The sequence below is a fragment of the Artemia sp. Qi Xiang Cuo genome, chromosome 12, assembly GCF_049724085.1.
Source record: "Artemia sp. Qi Xiang Cuo chromosome 12, ASM4972408v1, whole genome shotgun sequence".
Lineage (NCBI taxonomy): Eukaryota > Metazoa > Arthropoda > Branchiopoda > Anostraca > Artemiidae > Artemia > Artemia sp. Qi Xiang Cuo.
This window is the reverse complement of record NC_142805.1, coordinates 42,786,753-42,805,689: the sequence shown is the minus strand read 5'-3', so window position 1 is coordinate 42,805,689 and position 18,937 is coordinate 42,786,753. Positions and strand designations below refer to the sequence as shown.

Genomic DNA, 18,937 nt, shown 5'->3' with positions numbered 1-18,937 from the left:
GTATTTGAAAAGCAAGTGTGGTCTAAGAATTTATTCGATTAACCCCCCTCCCCCCACTTCTTTAAAAGACAACTTAAGGGGCTTTAAAGTAAAACGCAGTAAAATGGGATCGAAAAGAAGAATAAGAAAAAAGATAGCATTTGAAATCTAAGATGAAGTATGAATAAATTCAGTAAAACTGATGACAAAAAAAAAAATAAAAAAATCTAATCACAGCCTTGACTATGTTTTGGCTAAATTCTCCATGTGTTTTTCATTAAAAATTTCATAACTTAGATGTCAATTACTTAGATGTCATAACTTAAATGTTAACAATTACTTAAATTTCATAACTTAGATGTCATTAAAAATGTCATAAACACTTAGAACAATCTTTTATTTAGAAACAAAAATACTTACTCTATGTCTGTTAGAAGCACTTTTTTTGAATAAAGTAAAAATGACTGTGACATAACCTAATTCAAAACTGCCGAAGATGTTGCTAGAGATCTGTGGATTGTTTTGGGTAGCCGACTGACTGACCGCATCTCAAATAGTAAGCTACACGGAAAATGTGGTTCAATCTCGCTTTCAAGGGCTGTAATGAGAGAAAGGTTGAAATGGCTGGGGCATGTTCTACGGATGACAGAATGGCGAAGATTGTCCTTGCCGGCCAACCATCTAGGATCAAACAAAAAACAGGTCATCCATGTATGGGGTAGGAGGAGGCAAAAAGGAAAGATTTAAGGAAAATGTAGCTTCTAAGAGTGTCATGAGGGAGGCTTTGAATAGACTGGGATGAAGAGGACCATGTGTAGCTCTGTTGGCCTCAGAGGCCTTGGTACCGCAGTGACTTCTTAGTAGTAGTAGTAGTAGTAATAAAGAAGTTGCAGAAATAAGGAAGATAATAGCAGTTATTAAGAAACAATCTTTTGGTTGCAATTTCTTCTAAAAAGTTTTTTTCCTTTATTTGGTTTCCTTACAGAAAAATACGGGAAAAAATAACTCCTGACAGTTGGGAGTAAAATTTCAAAAGAAGAGAAATCTAAAGGAGAAAAATAAAATTATTAAACAGAAAGGTATAAGGGAATTAAAAAATATATTGAAAAAACTAAAGATTTAAATAAACAATCAATGAAAATTATTGCTTGTAATAAAATGATTTAAGGAAGGGAGCAGAAAAATACTTAAAATGAAAAGAAACGATTAGAATTAAAGCACTTGACATTTAAGGCCAGAAAAAATGATTAAATTAGACTAATTTAAAATTATGATGTTATGAAATTGTGTGAACTATCGTAAAAAATAATGTCTTTCTAGTCCTTTTGCCGTAAATCTGTTTTTGTTCACTACAGCCTAGCTTGAAATCTGAAGCCATTTAGCATTTTAGCTTTATTGATACCACAATCCATACTGATTTAAACTAGTTAAGGATATTTCTAGCCTATTTTCTATCCTTTTTTTTCTGAAAATGAATCTACTGTCCTACTAAAATAAAATTGAGATTGAGAATCCCATAACCAAAATAGACTATTTGATAATACTTTAATCAAAAATATTTTCCAGTTTTACAAAAAGAGAAAAGAAACAAATTAAAGACATAAACACAAATTTAAAAGCACTAAGTATCAACCGTGAAACAATAATAAAACAATAGATGCAGCAAAGAGCATATACAACTTGTAAGAGAGGGAATTGGCCCTGGTACCAAAAAATAAGATTACAAACACCTTCAAGCGTTTGATGTGTCTTGGCATTTTCAGGCTTCTTAATTTTACTTTTCTTTGAGATCTGATACTTAATGGGACAGTAATCTTGCCAGTTACGCTAACTTCGTTTTATTGCCGCATCTAACATATCAAATACTAAATGCTAGATGGCGTAGTGTTTTTTTTCACCGACACTAGACAAATCTGAACCAAAGTTTAAGGTGAAAGCATGCTTATGATTCATTATTAATATTTTGCTTTTCTTTAGTTGCTGCCCCCTTTAGAGGTCAGTCCCCATGATTTTCCCCAAATTTTAGCAATATTTTCTTTTTCACGCGCTGCTTAGGAGAATAGATGGTACTCAGGAATTTGTAGTTTAAAATTAATATGTAATTGACTCCAGTTTCATTCTTTCTTTTAAGAATGCATAATGCAAACAATAGTTCTAAATATAAGCTTGTAATGACCGTAGTAAATTGGTGAACCGTCTAATGGTTTTGAAATTTTGCTAATTTGAACTTTTCTGAAGTTTGTATTTCATTAAATAGTATTTAAAAAAAAACCGGTGCTAATAAAAATTTTTGGATCAACCTCAACATATTTTTCACCACATTCTTTGAACTTTTATATAATTTGAAAGTCCGGGTTTTTTTTTCTACATAATATATTATTAATAATAAAGATTTAAGAAAAAAAAGCATACTGTTGACGATTTAAATAATGACTTGAGATTCAAGAACGCAGAAAAAAAACAACATAAAAACAGCTAAACGGAAAAATAAGGAGAAAATAACTGAACAATAAAGATAAATAATAAAAAAAAACCAACAGTTATAAAAAAAATAAACTGTGCTAAAATTTTTTGAGATAAATTGTGCTTATTCTAGTACTGGAATATGACATTGAGGATAAAAAAAAAAATATTTAGGATAAAAAAACTAAATATGAAAAGAAAACCATATTCAGAAGCATTAACTCTATAATTAAGATTAGTCAAAAAGTTAATAATAATAAAAAAAACTTTCTTGCCAAACTTTTTGATAATTGATTTTTAATAGTGTTCAAACACTACAAAAAAAGTTAAAAGTAAAAATGTGCAAGAGATAAGAGATTAAGAAGACACAGGGAAATAAAAAACAAATGACACAGAAAAAGCACTTCGACAACACAAATGAAGAGGTAATAATAGTAAAGTAAAAACAGCTTTCTTACCAATGTAAACTTTAAACAAAAAACAGCTTAGCAAGTAATAGCAAGGAAAATAATATCAACACAAAATAAAGAGACGAGAATTCCAAAGAGGAAAAGAAATTCAAAATCTCAAAGTAGGAACAAGAACCAAACGAGCAAAATTTTAAGGAACTCAAAATAGATGGATCTTGCAAGTGGAACAGCACTGGAATCATACTGGATTGGAGACGATGAAGAGCTTCATCTAAAGAGAGAAAATATATATGAAAAAAATGTCATTATATACTCTTTGTGGTTTTCCAAAAACTTAATAATCTTAAACATGTTGTCTTTTATCAAATCTATAACTTAAAAAACTTGCTAATATTTCTAGGAATTAACATAATTATATATTAAATAACCTTTCCTTTTTTAATTATTTATTTCAGTAATATTGGATATTATACTGTTTTTGTCTTTTTTTTTGTTATTTTGGTTCATGTTTGATTAATAGAAAGCACACTCTTTAATTTATAGATAAATTTTTGCTAAAGTACAAATAAAATTGATGACTTTTAGAAGATTTAAGAGGAAGGGAAGAGGAAAAGTAACAGCTATCTTTCTCCTAAGCCATGAATAGCCTTGAGATATCTTTTCTTTGCTGTTTCGTTGTTGATTTTAAATGAATCGTTATTGGCAGCTATTGGCCATTCCGTTGTTCCCGTTCGCCGTTGTTCTGGTTCATTCGTTGTTACCCATCAAGAAGTGTTTTGCACCTAAACTGGATTCTTGGAAATAATTGTGTTATTTAATAAAGTTATTAATTAATTAATGTTAATTAATGAAAAAAATTAATAGCCTTATTAAAAAAAATTAAATTATATGAAAATTAAATTTAATCTAATTTGAAATTCAACTAATTTAAACTTAAATTAGCAAAAATTAATTGAAATAAATTAAATAAAAATTTTACTTCTGACAAAAATAGTGAATTTATAGCTGACCAGCCACTTCACAAGCAAGATCATCGCAAAAAAGACTATCAATACTCAATAATCCTGGCTGAACCAAGAAAAAGTTCAAGAGAGATTTGAGGGGTGTTATGACGACATTTTATTACTTATTGAAGCTAAATATCTAATAAACATTCCTCAGATTAGGAATCTTATCATCAATTAAAAGTCCTTTACTGACCTCTCTCTTCATGTTAATAAACTTAACTTAAAATTACAAGGTTTTTAGGGTTATCTTTGAATTCATCAGACCTTTTGAAAGTAAATCTCAAATTTTCAAGCAAGACATTGAGGCTAAAACACATAGTAGGCCTATTTTCTTGGCATAAAGAAATATTTCGAAGGCTAACAACACGTGGGAAGTGGTAATTATTATTGTAATTACATTTTATAATTATACTTATACATTATTTATTTGAAATATAAATTCATAAATCATAATTTTTTTTATTATAAGATTTGTAATAATTATAATTAATGGTGCCACAATTAATTATAATTATATAAATAATTAATTATAAACATAGCATATATTAAATATGTAACCTAACCTAGGTACCCCCCCCCCGTAAACCCCAAAAAACAACAGTTTAAATATTGCAAACGCAATGAGAAATCACACTTGGTGAAGAATTATAAATACAAATTTTTTTATTATAACATTTGTAACTACTACTACTACTACTAACAACTCACCGCAGCACCAAGCCGCCTGAGGCCAACACAGCTACGCACGCTTTTCCTCCACCCCAATCTATTTAAAGCCTCCCTTTTTACACCTGCCCACGAAGTTCCCATTTCCTTTAAATCTTTCTTTATCACGTCCTCCCACCCCAGACGGGGACGACCTGCTTTCCGTTTAGCCCTAGACGGTTGGCCGAAAATAATAATCTTCGGCAATCTGCCATCCTTCATCCGAAGAACGTGCCTTAGCCACCTCAACCTTTCTTTCTTTATAGACCTAGAGAGCGGTATTGAAACACATTTTTCTTATAGCCTATTGTTTGAAATACGGTCAGTCAGCCGGGTACCCAGAACAACCCTTAAGCAATTTCTCTGGAAAACATCTAGCAAATCTTCATCCGCTTTTCGGAGCGTCCATGCTTCAGAGCCATATCTGACCACTGTCATCACTGTAGTTTCTAATATTCTAATCTTGGTTTACAGACTTATCTTCCTATTTTTCAAACTTTTTTTTAACTGTGAAAAAAACACCCTGAGCCTTGCCTATTCTACTTTTAACATCTTCACTGCTCCCACCCTCTTTACTAATAATATTACCAATGTAAGTGAAGCTGCCCACCTGATCAATGTTTTAATTACCCAACGTCACCCTTTCATCTTCACTTATTCCTAGCCTTAGTGACTTAGTCTTCTTAACATTAATTTTCAAACCAATTCTAGCACCCTGAACTCTCAAAACCTCTAAAACTTGATTCATTTTGCTCAAACTTTAATCTAGGATTCTTAAATCCGCAGAATAATCTAAATCCAAGATAATTTTTCTCCCCATTTGATTCAGTGGTTTGTCATTGCCTTTCCTGTGCTCTTTAAGACAAAGTCCATCAAAATAACCCATATAAATGGGGATAGAACACAACCCTGCTTAACTCCTGATTTAATAGAAAACCAGCTGCTAACCTCATGTTCTACCTTAACCGCAGCAGCGTTATTCTCGTACATAGCACTAATCACTTTAATGTATTTGTCTTACCATACAACCATACAAGGTATACCATACAAGGATAAAACCTTTACTAAAGCTCTTCTATCAACAGAATCGAACACTTGCTCATAATCTATAAAACTGAGGACCAAAGGTGTTTGAGAACTCAGGCACTTCTCAATTATTAGCCTAAGAGTGAAAATTTGGTCGACACATCCTCAACTCGGTTATCCTCAACTCTATCTTGGTTAAGCAAGTTTTTGAAATGTTCAGCCCAGCTCTCTTTAGTTTTTTTTTTATCGATAAGTGTGGCCCCATTATCATCTTTAACTGGGCCAAGTCCGCAATGACAACCTTTTTTTGATGTGATAGCGAGCCAATGCAGTATCTTCTCACTACGCCTTGTAGCTGTATCTTGTAGAATATCAGCAGTTTCGCACGTAGTCTCCACTTCTCGCTTTTTAGGCTCATGCTCTAACGTTTCATTGACTTTTTTTACAGCCCTTCTGTTCTTATATGATCTACCACTCAGATAATCCTGGTACAATTCCTTTCTCCTTTGTATTAGATATAAATCCATTTCACTATATTCTTATCTGCAGTTCTAGCTTTCTTCCCTAATACACCTTCAGCAACTTCACAAATTATTTTTCTAAAATTATTCCAACAATCTTCCACATTATCAAATTTTAAACTCTCAAGTTTAGTATTCAACTGTTCCTGGAACGTTTCTCTCAAATTCTCATCCTGGAGTCTACCAACATCGTAACTTCTCGGGAGGTAGTTACCCTTCCGATATTTCAGCTTTAAATTAACCCTTGACACTACTAGATGGTGATCTTTACTTTTAACATCAATAACGGCACTCCTATATACCCTAGTAACATTTGTAACAATTATAATTATTGGTAATGTTTCTAATTATTCTAATTTTTACGCCCACAATTTGGGGCTCTACGTAAAAATGAGAGGGTCCAACAACCCTTCGCCCCCCTTTTCTCTTTCAGGTTTTTAGCAGAAAGGTCTCACCTGTTTTAAAGCGAAACCATGCACGAGTTTTCAACTTGTAAAATTGGAGGAGCAAAGCAAGTCCAAATAATAATAATTATTAATTATATAAATTATTTAATACTTGTGTAACAGAACATAATACTCGTGAATTTAACAATTCAGTAAAAGATTCAACCCGTTTACAAGCCTGACACTGACAATTAAAATAATTAACAATCTCGATGTAGTTTATTACAATATTTTGGATTAATTAAGGGATTTACTATGTGTGCAATTTGACGGCTTAGAGATGTGAATGATAGGTTTTCAGGATTGGTTGATAGAGGTCGAGTTAAGATCGGTGGTTGAAAACTGAGCATTTTGAACAGTCTACAGCTATTAAGTCAAACACAAGTCTCCCTAATCCTTTTTCAGGATGCCCGTCCATCACAGTTAGTATTCATTCAGTCTCTCACCCGCTGTAGACTGTAGCGACTCCTTTTTCAAAACATGGCACACATTTGATACCGCGCGTATAGACCCTGGGCATATACGTCAGAACCTTAGTTAGTTACTACCTGGCATTCAATGGCTAATGACGCTTGGGAAATGTATTGTCGATGGCTGCAAAAGCAGCGGAAAAAACCGTGGAGTGGGGATATCTTTGCACGGAATTCCTGCAAATAAGTAAGTATCCTATTTTATATTCGTATATAAGTATCTGTAAGTTTAAAATAGATATATATAAGTCTAAGCATATAAGCAGCAGCAGATAACATTAGCAAGCCTATTTAAAATATGCGAATAGCTCCTTTAGACAGCCCTAGTTTTTAAGTCTACGCTTGCTACAACACGATATGAGTAAGGTGCCTGATGTAGTATTTTCTAGTGTTAAGATCATGGAACACTTTTTGAGCCAAATAAAACTGTACAATGCATTTTTCTTTGCGTATTTTAGTTGTTCATCCTCTCAGCAGGGTTGCCACCAGGACCAAATAAAAATCACTAGCTTTTCACCAAGAAAATCACCAGCATTTTTCAAAAATCACCAAAAAGTCGGTGGTCAATAATGATAGGCTTTACACCAAAAAGACGCGTTGGATACCCCGAGGTAAGACATTATGTTTTTCAAAGGCCTTCAGCTACTTCAAGAAGAAATATAATTTGTACCAAAAAACGGAATTCCAACCAAAAACTGAAATTGTGATATAAAATCTTGTTTCTGGACATAAAAAGAGCATGTTTATTTATTTTACTACTCTTTTATCTTTCTGTATTTACTTTCTAAAACCTTTTGTTTTTGCTTTTTTCTTGGTTTCCATTGAAACGAATAACCACAATAATCTTTTTTCGTCCTCCAATCGAGATTCCTTTGCTTATTAGCGTTTTTAATCCCTGTGCCACAGTATGCATCCTTAATGGTAAACTTCAGCTTTAAAAAGACCACTAAATTGGTGTCAATTTCTTATATATTTGTTATACCTCTGGAAAATTGTCATGGGTCAAGCCTATGGTGAAATATCAGACAAACTGTGATAGATCTTCTTCCCCTGGTTCCTTTGACAAGACCCCTGGTCTGGTCAATCGTCTAAATACTGTGGTTTGGAGGTATAAGGAAAAGAAGCATCTTGGCAAGATACGCAAGGGCCAGAGAGCACGCAATTCTACCAGCCAGCAGATACAGATTTCATCATTAACTTTTTAACGGCAGTAATTTTGCAAACCCACAACTTCACAAAATATACCTGGCTGGGTTGCTCCCCCCCTTGTGCTAAATTTGTTGCTGCTAGCTCCGTTAATTATCGTCCTTTCGTGACCTCTGCCTGAAGTCCCAAGGCCTAATTTGAATCTTCAAGAATTTTAAAAATAACCAAGAGGGCGAAAAACCACCAGATCTGGTGATTTTTACCCGACAACCCATTTTCATCCAATAAAAAAAGTGTCCAGTAGTGGAGAACTGTTGCAAACCTGGCTTGATTAGCCGAGCGTGATTCCTTTCAACCACAGTATAAATATTATGAATTTTGAAATTTTTTAATGTGATAATTTTCAAAAATATTTATCTGTGAATAAACATAAAATTATCTAAGTTACCTATTTTTAGTTTAGAGACAACTTTTTATTCGTTGGAGGAAAGCATTTACTTTACTTCCTTCCCTCTTGGAAAGAAGGACTTGTAGAAGTTGCCCTCTAATAATTTTTCTTACTGTAGAGAAAAAGTTCGCCTTTTTTTTTCTTGATTAGACTATAATTTAATTTTGTCTGCTAATTGAGTCGTGAATCGAAAAAACCCCGGTTTTTCCATATGCTTATCGTGATGTGTAAATCGGAATCGCTCGTGCGCGAAGGCGGAGTCTGAATCTTGTGTGGTTTTTAATCTGTGTCACATCTCACATATTTTTAGTGGATAGTAATAGAGTATAGCCTTTGTCGATATTGTATATTCTGTCTACTGTGCTCTGACCAGTTAACATGTTAAATAAAAAAGGACATTTCATGGATTAACTGTTTACTTGTGGATAAACCTTGGCACGGTGCCTATTGATTTTTGCGTAGAAAGAAATTTATTATGCTAACATCTGATTACACAAGAAATTAAAGAAATTGAAAAAAAGTGCACCTTTATTTTTAATATTTTTGTAATTAAATAATTCTGTTAACATTGTTAATTAATTGGGCTATTAGTGGCCAATGAAATGAACGGATAGATAATAACCAAGTCATGATGATGTCACAGTAACTAAGGAAAATATAAAGCACTTTTGAACCGCGCGTTATATATTGATTTGAGAGTGCCTTTTTTTTGGAATTTTATTTGCCGTAATTGTCCAAGAGAATGAAAAGAAAGAGAAATGATAAGAACTGATGGTGGGAATGAGAGTGTTGATAAATTCAAAGGAAAGTCTAACGTCAACCCCTAAAACTCTAACAGGGGCTAAAAGGCCCAAGCCGGAGGATTTCATTCTGGATTTGAGTGGCAAAAGTTTATGACAATAATGTGAGAAAACAAATACAGAAAATATTGTAAGAATTTGGAAGCTGTTGGAAACTTTACAATCAGACGTAAAAGAAATTAGAGAGTCCCTTCATAGTGTGAAGACTGACGTGCAAAATATACAGATAACTGTTTGTGAATTGGGAGAGAGATGCACGCGTGTGGAAGGTGACGCAAGTGAAACAAGTAATCGGGTAGATGGTCTGAAGTGTAAGATAGAAAATCAGGATAAACCCGTGAATGACTTATTTGCCCAAGTTAAACCATTAAAAAATCAGTATCTCATGTTGCATCATACGGAAAGAAAACACAACTTATTGTTCTGGAATGTGAGCACTGACCCACCGTCGGATACAAAAAAATACCATTAAAAGAGTTCTGAATGAGGGATAGGAAATGGAATTGAAGGATATTCCACCAATTTCAGTGATATAAAAAGCGAGTAACATTATCAAATCAAAGTTACAGATTATAAGGAACGACATGCATAATGAGAAATGCAAAGAAATTAAGAGGAAAGGAGTTGCAGTTTGGAAAACAAGTTTCTTTAGTGATGATGTCAACAGAGAGGTACGCCAAATTAGAAAGGAATTGGTGTTGAAAATAAAATATTTGATGGAGATAGGTGTTGAATGCTGGATACCACCCGTAGTACCACCATTTCTTTCTTTTAAATCTGCATTTAACGTTTAAAAGATTAAATGTTTCAAAGCGTTAAAAATGAAAATCGGGGTTTTGATTTATTTTTTTTTATTTTGTTTGGATTTTTTTTTTTTTTTGAGGAGATATGAGAAGTTATTTAATATGAAAATTATTAAATTTTGGTTTGTTTATAAATCAAGTTGTGAGAGGGAAAAAAGAAGCCATATTAAGCCCACTGAGATTTTTATTCCGGAGTTGATATGCATATACATATCGACCGGTTTGTTTATTTCTTTAGTCTTATTTTCGGTTTTTATATTTATTTTATTATGACCTTCGACCTTCTCTTGCCCATATTTGGTTTTGGATAATGGTTAATTTAATTATTAAGTTGAGGGAACTTGAAAGGAGCCCACTGGATATTTTTGGATTGATAGATGGTGTTCTGCATCGGGATTATGATGTAAGTGAGAATTTTGGATATGTGGATTTCCGGTATACTTTTTTGGTGTGAGATGAGTGATTGGAAGAATATGAGAGAAATAAAAGCCTATAACATAAACTGTCAAAGGATAAACACATCATATGAATTCATTTATGAGCTATGTTTTAAAACTGAGCCGTATATCCTAGTGCTATAGGAATCTTAGCTTAGGGATCATAATTCTGTTTAATTAGAAATAGAAGGTTATAATCTGTATCTGCAAAATATGGTCCTACACCAAGGTGGTGGTTTAGCTGTAGGCCTATATGTAAAAAGTGGATTTTGTGTACAGATTAGGTCGGATTTTGCGGTTAATTATGAAATAAAATTTGAATCTATGGTTCTTGATGTAAGTAATGCAAATAATAAGTTTAGGGTTAAAGTAATTTACAGACCACCTTCAGGTAATCTTGAGGAGTTTATCGAACTGATAGATGAATTGTTAGAAAAGTTTCTAAGTTCAAGAATGCCCTGTTTTATTTGTGGAGATTTTAATATTGATTTAAATAGGGTTATTGAAAATAGTAAGGCAAGACATTTTGTTAACACAATGTTGTTTTGGTGTTTATCCAGCAATTAACATATGCACACGAGTGACAGAAACTTCGGAGCCTATAATTGATAATATTTTTGTAAATATTGATTATTTGTGCCCTACAGCAGTTATAAATAGCGTATCTGACCATTTTGGGGTTGCAATATCTGTGACTGGAATAATTGGTCCTAAGCCCAAGAATAAAAGTTGTCAAAGGTGCCTTTTGTAGATGCAAATGTGCTTTTGAAGTTTAAGCGGAAGCTAGAAAGTGCAGACTTTAAGTTTCTTCAGGATAGTAGATATATTGATACCAAATTTGGTAAATGATATGAAAAAGTAAAATTACTATTTCAAGAGTGTTTGGAGTTTCAAGAGACAAAGCAAAAGTATAAGTTGCCAATTAAACCTTGGATTACAAAAGTATTACTAACCTCAATGGAAAAAAGGCACGTGACGTACAAATGGTGCGCGAATCAAGGTTCAGCATCTGATAAAGAACATTATAAAGAATTTAATAGAAAGTCAAAAAGTCTTTCAAGAAAAGCAAAAATGGATTTCTATGAAAAGAAATTTAAAGATTATGAAGGAAGCCCAGCTAAAACTTGGCAACTGATTAAGTCAGTAATAAGCCCAAATAGTGAACCCATAATTCCTAGTAATCCACCGTCGGAGTCGAATAGTGGTGTGGCTAATAACTAGTGTACTCACTTTTCAGAAGTAGGGCTAAAAACATCTGTGGAGTGCATAAATGGAGATGGTACATACCAGAATATTCTTCCTTAAGCAAGTGATACAACCATTAATCCTCAACCAGTGAGATCGCGTGAACTTGAGGATACTTCGAAAAGTGTGAAAAAATCGGCAGCTGGAACGGACTTTATAACCTTTCAAGTAGTAAAAAAATTAACCCAATTATATCTAGTCATCTGTTGTACCTTTTTAGTCAGTGTTTTGAATTTGAAGTGTACCCTAATGGCTTGAAAAATGCGTTGATTATTCCTCTATATAAAAGAGGTGATAAGGAAGATATGAACAACTACCGTTCGATATCTCTACTTCCAGTGATTTCTCTTATTTTTGAGAAATTGATTTATAGACGATTGATGGATTATTTTGAAAAAAGAGGTTTTTTTTCACTCTAGTCAATTTGGTTTTAGAAAAATATGTCTACAGAGCATGCTTTATTATTTTGACTAAATTTGTTAACGATTGAATAGATTCAGGTTTAAAGGTGGCTTTAATTTTTCTGGATATTATGAAGGGGTTTGACTGTATAAGTCATGAAATTTTATTGGCTAAGCTTGAAAATGCTGGACTCCGTTCTAAAAATCTGAAATTGATAGCCCGATTTGGAGAAAGAACACAAAGAGTACGACTGGACGCAGTCCTGTCAGAAGAGATGGTAGTAAAGTGCGGTGTGCCACAGGGGTCTAAGTTGGGTCCCCTATTATTTCTTGTATACATTAATGATCTAAATCTCAAACAGCTATCAGCGCTAGGGTGCAATAATGGCATGGTGTGAGAAATGCTTCGAAGTTTTTCTGATGATACTCAGTTTACAATGGCCGCGAAAACAGAAGCAGGCTTGAAAAATGACACAAAACAACGAATAGTAACATTCGAGAGGTGGATGCGAGTGAAAAAAATTGCTTGTTAATCAAAAGAAAACAATGTTCATGTTATATGGCAGAAGTGCAAATTATTATTCATGGATTGAAGAAATTGAGTTAGAAAATGGACGCATAAAATAAACAAGTATTGTACAGTATCTTGGCATCATGGTAAATCATATTGCATTTACAAGTACTAAATTAGCCAAAGAAGTTGGAATTTTGCGGAAGCTGAAGGATTATTTTCCCCAAAAAGGTATTAGAATGTTATATTTTTCTCTTGTTCATCCATATTTGTTGTACTGTGTTATAATCTGGTCGTCGACGATCAAAATCCATTCATATCCACCCCGTGTGTTACAAAATAAAGCTGTAAGAGTTTTGACCAATGATTTGTCACAAAATTTGGTAAGATCTAGGTATCATCAATTAAAAATTTTACCATTTTTTGGTTTGGTCAAATTTTATGTAAATTTGTTTATGTAAAAAAAAATTTCTAGTTTTTTACCTGCAAGTTTTTCGGAATTTTATAAAGAAATGGATCATAGTTATAAAACAAGGAATGTTGAATTGGTTAGAACATCGGTTCCGATTACTACCAGATCTAAGTTTTCTATTAGGTATATTGGCCCTGAATTCTGTAACAGGCTCCCGGAAGAAGTAAAACGTAAGAAGGCCCTTGAGGAATTCTGCACTTCTTTGCATGTATTTGTTTTACTCAGTATTGTATACATTGATTGAGTGATTGAAATGGGAGTGAGTATATGCTTGTGAGTATTAAAAGAAAAATGATTCGTGTGTTGATTGACGTGAATGTCGGTATGTGTAAGGAAGCATGATGAATTATAGAGTATGAGTGTGGGATTCCTTAAAGTTTCCTATAAATATATTATTTTTTGGATTGTTGATTAAATTTTTAGTAGGGGTGGGAGAGGGGAGGAGGAGTCAAGAGTTTTTTGTTTGTTTGTTTGTTGTATTTTTCCGAGGAAGAGTATTAGTAGTTGAAGTGTCTTTTTTTTTTGGGTCGTCCCAAACGCGCTAATTTGCATCGGGACCTATTTTGATAGTAAGAGGTCATATTTAGTTGTTTTTTTTTTGTTAGTATTATATGCAGATGTCAATGTTGTGTTTTTTTTGTGTGACCCATTTTTTAACAATAATGATATTTATAATAAAAAAAAAGGACATCCTTTACACGACAAATCCAAAATTACAAATATTCAACATAAATGTAATTTGTTTGTCAAAAATTCATTTCCTCCCATTTTACTTACTTATAATTCTACTTAACAAATTCACCCAAATGAAAAACTTAATTACCATTGATTGCCCTTCTAGCAATCAGTAGCTGTAGCTTGTTAATAGTAGAAAATAGAATCACTTTTATTGACATTTTTTCAAAGAAACTCAAAAGTTTCAGTTTAGACATTAAGCCAATCTATGTGGGTTATATCACAACTAAGCCAGAAATCAACTTAAGTCGATAACTCATAAGCTGGCCAAGAAGGGTATGTTTGTGCAGGCCGTAATACGTGCATTACGGCCCTCCAATTAGAGCGTCATGACTTATCCTCGTTGAATAGGACACACAGTCTGTTTTTTTTTTGGAACATTTTAATATATTCATAAATTTATCAAAGACTTTGTAAATATATATTTATTGTGTTTTTCTTTTCTCATTGAGAATTCTTCAAGACCTTTTTTTGTTTTAGTTCCGATTTCTTTGAAGGTTATATATGCGCACCATCTCCTTAAAAGGGTTAAGACCCTGAAGGCTCTTAGCATTGAACCCGTCACTGTGTTCAATGCTGGAAAATAAGATTGCCGTGAATAAATAAAGACTTTGAGAAAAAAAAAAAAAAAAAAAATATCGGGGCAAAACCGACAAAGAAATTGTAAAAATACATACTTTTGTTTGTAATTACGATGCTTCGTACTTCATGCCAACTCCTGTGGGAAAGACTGATGAAGCTTGCTTGACAAATTTTACAGCTATACGGTTTTTCCCCTGTATGAGTACGTATGTGAGCTAGAAGAACAGAAGAAACTATTAAAATACGCACAAAAATACAAATATTAAAAGCAACAAGAGCTTTTTTTAAGCTAATTCGGGGATTGCTATTAATACTGGCCTGGAAGTAAATCATACTTTCCAAGACAGCAATAAAAACTCATGTAATTAGACAAGTTTAAACCTAAATTTGCCATGTTTTTTTTTACGTTTATTGTAATGGTTATCCTGGAAAAAAGAAATATAGAGATATACTTAGATATATTTTTGAGATATAAATACACGTTATCTGTAAATATAAAGGATATATCAACATTAATATATAGGAATATCCTATAAAAAGGAAAATAAATAAGGAAAATAAGATCATAAGGAAAGAAAATAAGACAAATAATGAAAAAAAAAAGGATAAAAAAACAAATAAGGAAAAAAATAAGGAAAAAAATAAGGAAAATAAGATTATAATACACTTCTATATAAAAATGAAGATACAGTAAACTCTAGAAAAAAAGAAGAACACATGACTTCCTTTGGTAGACACTCTTATAAACTATTCAATAATTTTACTTGTTAACTCACTGCCTCTGTTTAATCACTAAATGAAGCTGTTAAAAGCATAAGAACCCTTAATGAAGCGTTTTTAAAAGGAAAAAAAATATATGCATTAGTCAAATAGTCCGTTGAAACAAACTATAAATAAGGAGCGTCTCAGTTCAATAGCTTTTTACTTTGTGACTTATTGCCTTTGTTTGATTACTAAATGAAGCAGTTAAATGCAAAATAACTCTTAATGAAGCTTTTTTAAAAGGAAAACAAATGTATAAATTAGCCAAACAGTCCGTGTAAAGGGCTGGTTAATTAGCAGGGACTCGGCCCAATAGTAATAGAAACTCTAAAAAAGGCATTTTGATTATAAAATATACACAAAAAGATTTGTCTTTTTATAATAGTTTTAAATATATAACATTCCTTAATTTTAATATTGTTCAACAAAAGCTATAATCCTGAGAAAGTCTGCCTGATGTATAGAAAAGGGGGGAAATACCTCCTAACAGTCTACTGATCTTAATGATCGCTTCACACATACCATCAAACTATCAAGATTCAGCATAAAATTTAAAGAATTTGTCATTTTGATCGATTTTAAAAATGGATCTTACAAAGAAATAAAAAATAAAAATAAAACAACAGCCGTTAAGAATTGTTACCCTTCAACAATTATTTTTGTTTTGCGGACTGTTCTATGAGATTCAAGTTTACAAAATCTTCTATAAGCTATACGGTGTGTAACGAATAACCTTTTAGATAAAACTGTGTTTTCATTTTGTCACACTCGTAGTTTTCTGGAAAATTTTTAGGAATTCGAAGAAAAAAATTGGTTACATACAAAGAAAGCAAAATAACTTTCCTCTTGCCATGGTCAAATGTCTTATAATGCAATTCAGTTTAAATCTGAGTTAGGTCTACAATTATTATCATTTTAGCTTTGCATTATATGCTTTTACAGAGATCTTATAATTTGTTTATGAATTTCATTTCGCGAAAAAAGCGTCTTAATATTTAATTCTTCATTCAACGCAAGTCTAATACCAACTATTATTTCGTATTTTAGCTGTAATATATTTTGGAGGACTAAAGAAACAAACATGTAAATTGTATATCGAAGAAATATAAAATTAATTCTAGTATCACAAGAAATATAACTAACTAATCCTGCAGACCTAGAAGCGTATTACGCCTGGTAGAAAAGATGCTTAGACAAATAGATAAGTAATAATTAAAATAACAATTGACTAAAAAAATATAGACGGAAGACATAATACTTAAAGTTAAAAACAGTAACAGAGCTTGTACACAAAAAGAATTTAATGTATATGACAGGATGTCAAAAATCTCAACGCTAAATCTCGATCCAATAAATAGAATCTAACCACCAAAAATAGCTTGGTTGCATCTTGTTATGATTTTGGTTTTCTGTTGCCTTGTAATAGACTATAGACTATAAAAATTGTTAACCCAGTTCATCTTATATCTTAGATGAAATTCTAGCATCACGAGGAATATATGAACCTAATTTTACAAACACAAAGAAGATTACCACGCGTAAGCACACATCAGATAATTAATACGGTAACAATTGACGAAAAATAAATATAACAACTGACATCCATCTAAGCCCATCTTTTTTCTACCCTTCTGTCGTCCAAGGCATACAGTCGAAGTTTCGAGATATACATTTTTTCCGAACTAGTCAAAAGGTCAATAAATATGCCTCAAATATTACATAGCCCCCAAGAGGCCCAGGGGCTAGGGCTGTAGATTATGCAACTTTCCCATTATTTACATAGAACTTTTGTTGAAACTTCCAATATCCCAAAAAAGGCTATGGTCATAAAATTAAGACTTCCTGGTCATAACAGAAGGTAGAAATTCAAATAAATATGCCCCGAGAAATCAACATCAAATGGCCCTCTGTATGATATAACCAGCTAGATATAAAAAAGGATGCAAATGGCAGAAATATCATTAGTTAACTCACTTTTCAAATGAGCTAATTGGGCGAAACGTTTCTCGCATGCAGCACATTTAAACGGCTTTTCTCCAGAATGACTTCTTTCGTGTCCTGTAAATAAAACGCTAATTTTAGAAGTTCCCAACATATACGTAAAAAAACAATCGTTAATAAACACAGAGGACGGACGGTAAAGTGTTGTAGCGATTTCAAAAAAAACTAAAATCACCGAAAGCTGAGATGTAACCTCTAAGGGATATCAAATACGAAGTATCAGAGTGAGCTTTCTTTTTGGCTGGACATTCTATCACGCTTAATCAAATATTGATCACACATTTGACCAAATGTAAGCTTTAAATATGGAGTAAAATGAGCAGGACTTATTGGATATTTAATTTCTTCAACATTTCTCTTTGGGACGATTTAACTTCAATAGTATTTTCCTCAGTTTTCAAATCCTCCTCAAGAATATGTAAAACCAAGCTCTGAGTTTTCTTCTCTAATAAGAAAAAATGAATGAAAGAAAGTACAAAAAATATAACTTAATAAATTTATAATTATTTACTAAAAATGTCAAAATTTATTTTAAATATAAAGTAAAAAAAAACAAAAAAAAACCAATGATACGAAAATGACCAATCAAAAAAAATATTACGATTTTAAAATTGAGTCTACAGCAATAGAAAAACCGCAAAAACCACTTTTAATCAAAAAAAAAAAAAAAAAAAAAAAAAAAAAAACCAAAAACAAATTTATTTTTAAAATTTCTCCTTTAGCATTTAGAAATTTGATAAATTACAGTTTATGTTTTGGACTTTTATATAAAGTCATATTACGACTAAATTTAAAAAATGGGCTATTTCTTATAATTCTTTAATATGATCATTAAGACTGATTTAAATGCTTACATTGGCTAATCATTATGCAATTTTGGGTTTGATTGATTTAAAAAAAATTTGTGCCAAGAAATTGGCCTGTTTGACTTAAAAATGTACCCTTCATTAATCTAATATTTAACATTATTTTCAATTTATTTCTGGTAGAGTATTACATTCACCATTTGAATGCATTAATAATACACTTATGCTTTTTGTGAAAAACAAGGAAAATAATATTATAATACACTTCTATATAAAAATGAAGATACAGTAAACTCAAAAAAAAAGAAGAACACATGACTTTCTTTGGTAGACACTTATAAACTATTCAATAATTTTACTTGATAACTCACTGTCTTTGTTTAATTACTAAATGAAGCTGTTAAATGCACAATAACCCTTAATGAAGCGTTTTTAAAAGGAAAAAAATATATACATTAGTCAAATAGTCCGTTCAAAATCACTGGAAGCAGAGATGTAACCTCTAAGGGATATCAAATTCGAAGTATCAGAATGAGCTTTCTTTTTGGCTGGACATTCTGTCACGTTTTATCAAATATTTATCACACATTTGACCAAATGTAAGCTTTAAATATGGAGTAAAATGAGCAGGACTTGCTGGATATTTAATTTCTTCAACATTTCTCTTTGGGAAGATTTAACTTCAATTTTGCTTTCCTCAGTTTTCCAAACCTTCGCAAGAATAAGTAAAACTGAGCTCTGGAGTTTTCCTCTCTCATAAA

The 18,937-nt window shown here is 32.1% G+C and overlaps 1 protein-coding gene across 1 annotated transcript; it reads right to left on the bottom strand.

Annotated features, from left to right (window-relative positions):
- Positions 1-2,577: 2,577 nt before the first annotated feature.
- On the bottom strand, positions 2,578-17,464 carry LOC148946142 (uncharacterized). The gene is made up of 4 exons (XM_089097618.1): positions 17,344-17,464; positions 14,703-14,822; positions 3,074-3,123; positions 2,578-3,038 (listed from the first exon to the last, which is right to left on the bottom strand). Exons 1-4 carry the CDS (start codon positions 17,462-17,464, stop codon positions 3,009-3,011), a joined length of 321 nt encoding a protein of 106 aa, XP_088953744.1. The 3' UTR covers positions 2,578-3,008.
- Positions 17,465-18,937: the final 1,473 nt, after the last annotated feature.

Bases quoted from the DNA above. Each gene is read 5' to 3' on its own strand.
- LOC148946142 (XM_089097618.1), bottom strand. From the start codon at position 17,464: ATGTTGGGAACTTCTAAAATTAGCGTTTTATTTACAGGACACGAAAGA. The intron at 3,124-14,702 runs GTATGTATTTTT...TTCTCTCTTTAG, and splicing joins CATCGTAATTACAAACAAAA to ATGAAGCTCTTCATCGTCTC. The intron at 3,039-3,073 runs TTGCAAGATCCA...TTCCTTAAAATT, and splicing joins TGATTCCAGTGCTGTTCCAC to TTGCTCGTTTGGTTCTTGTT.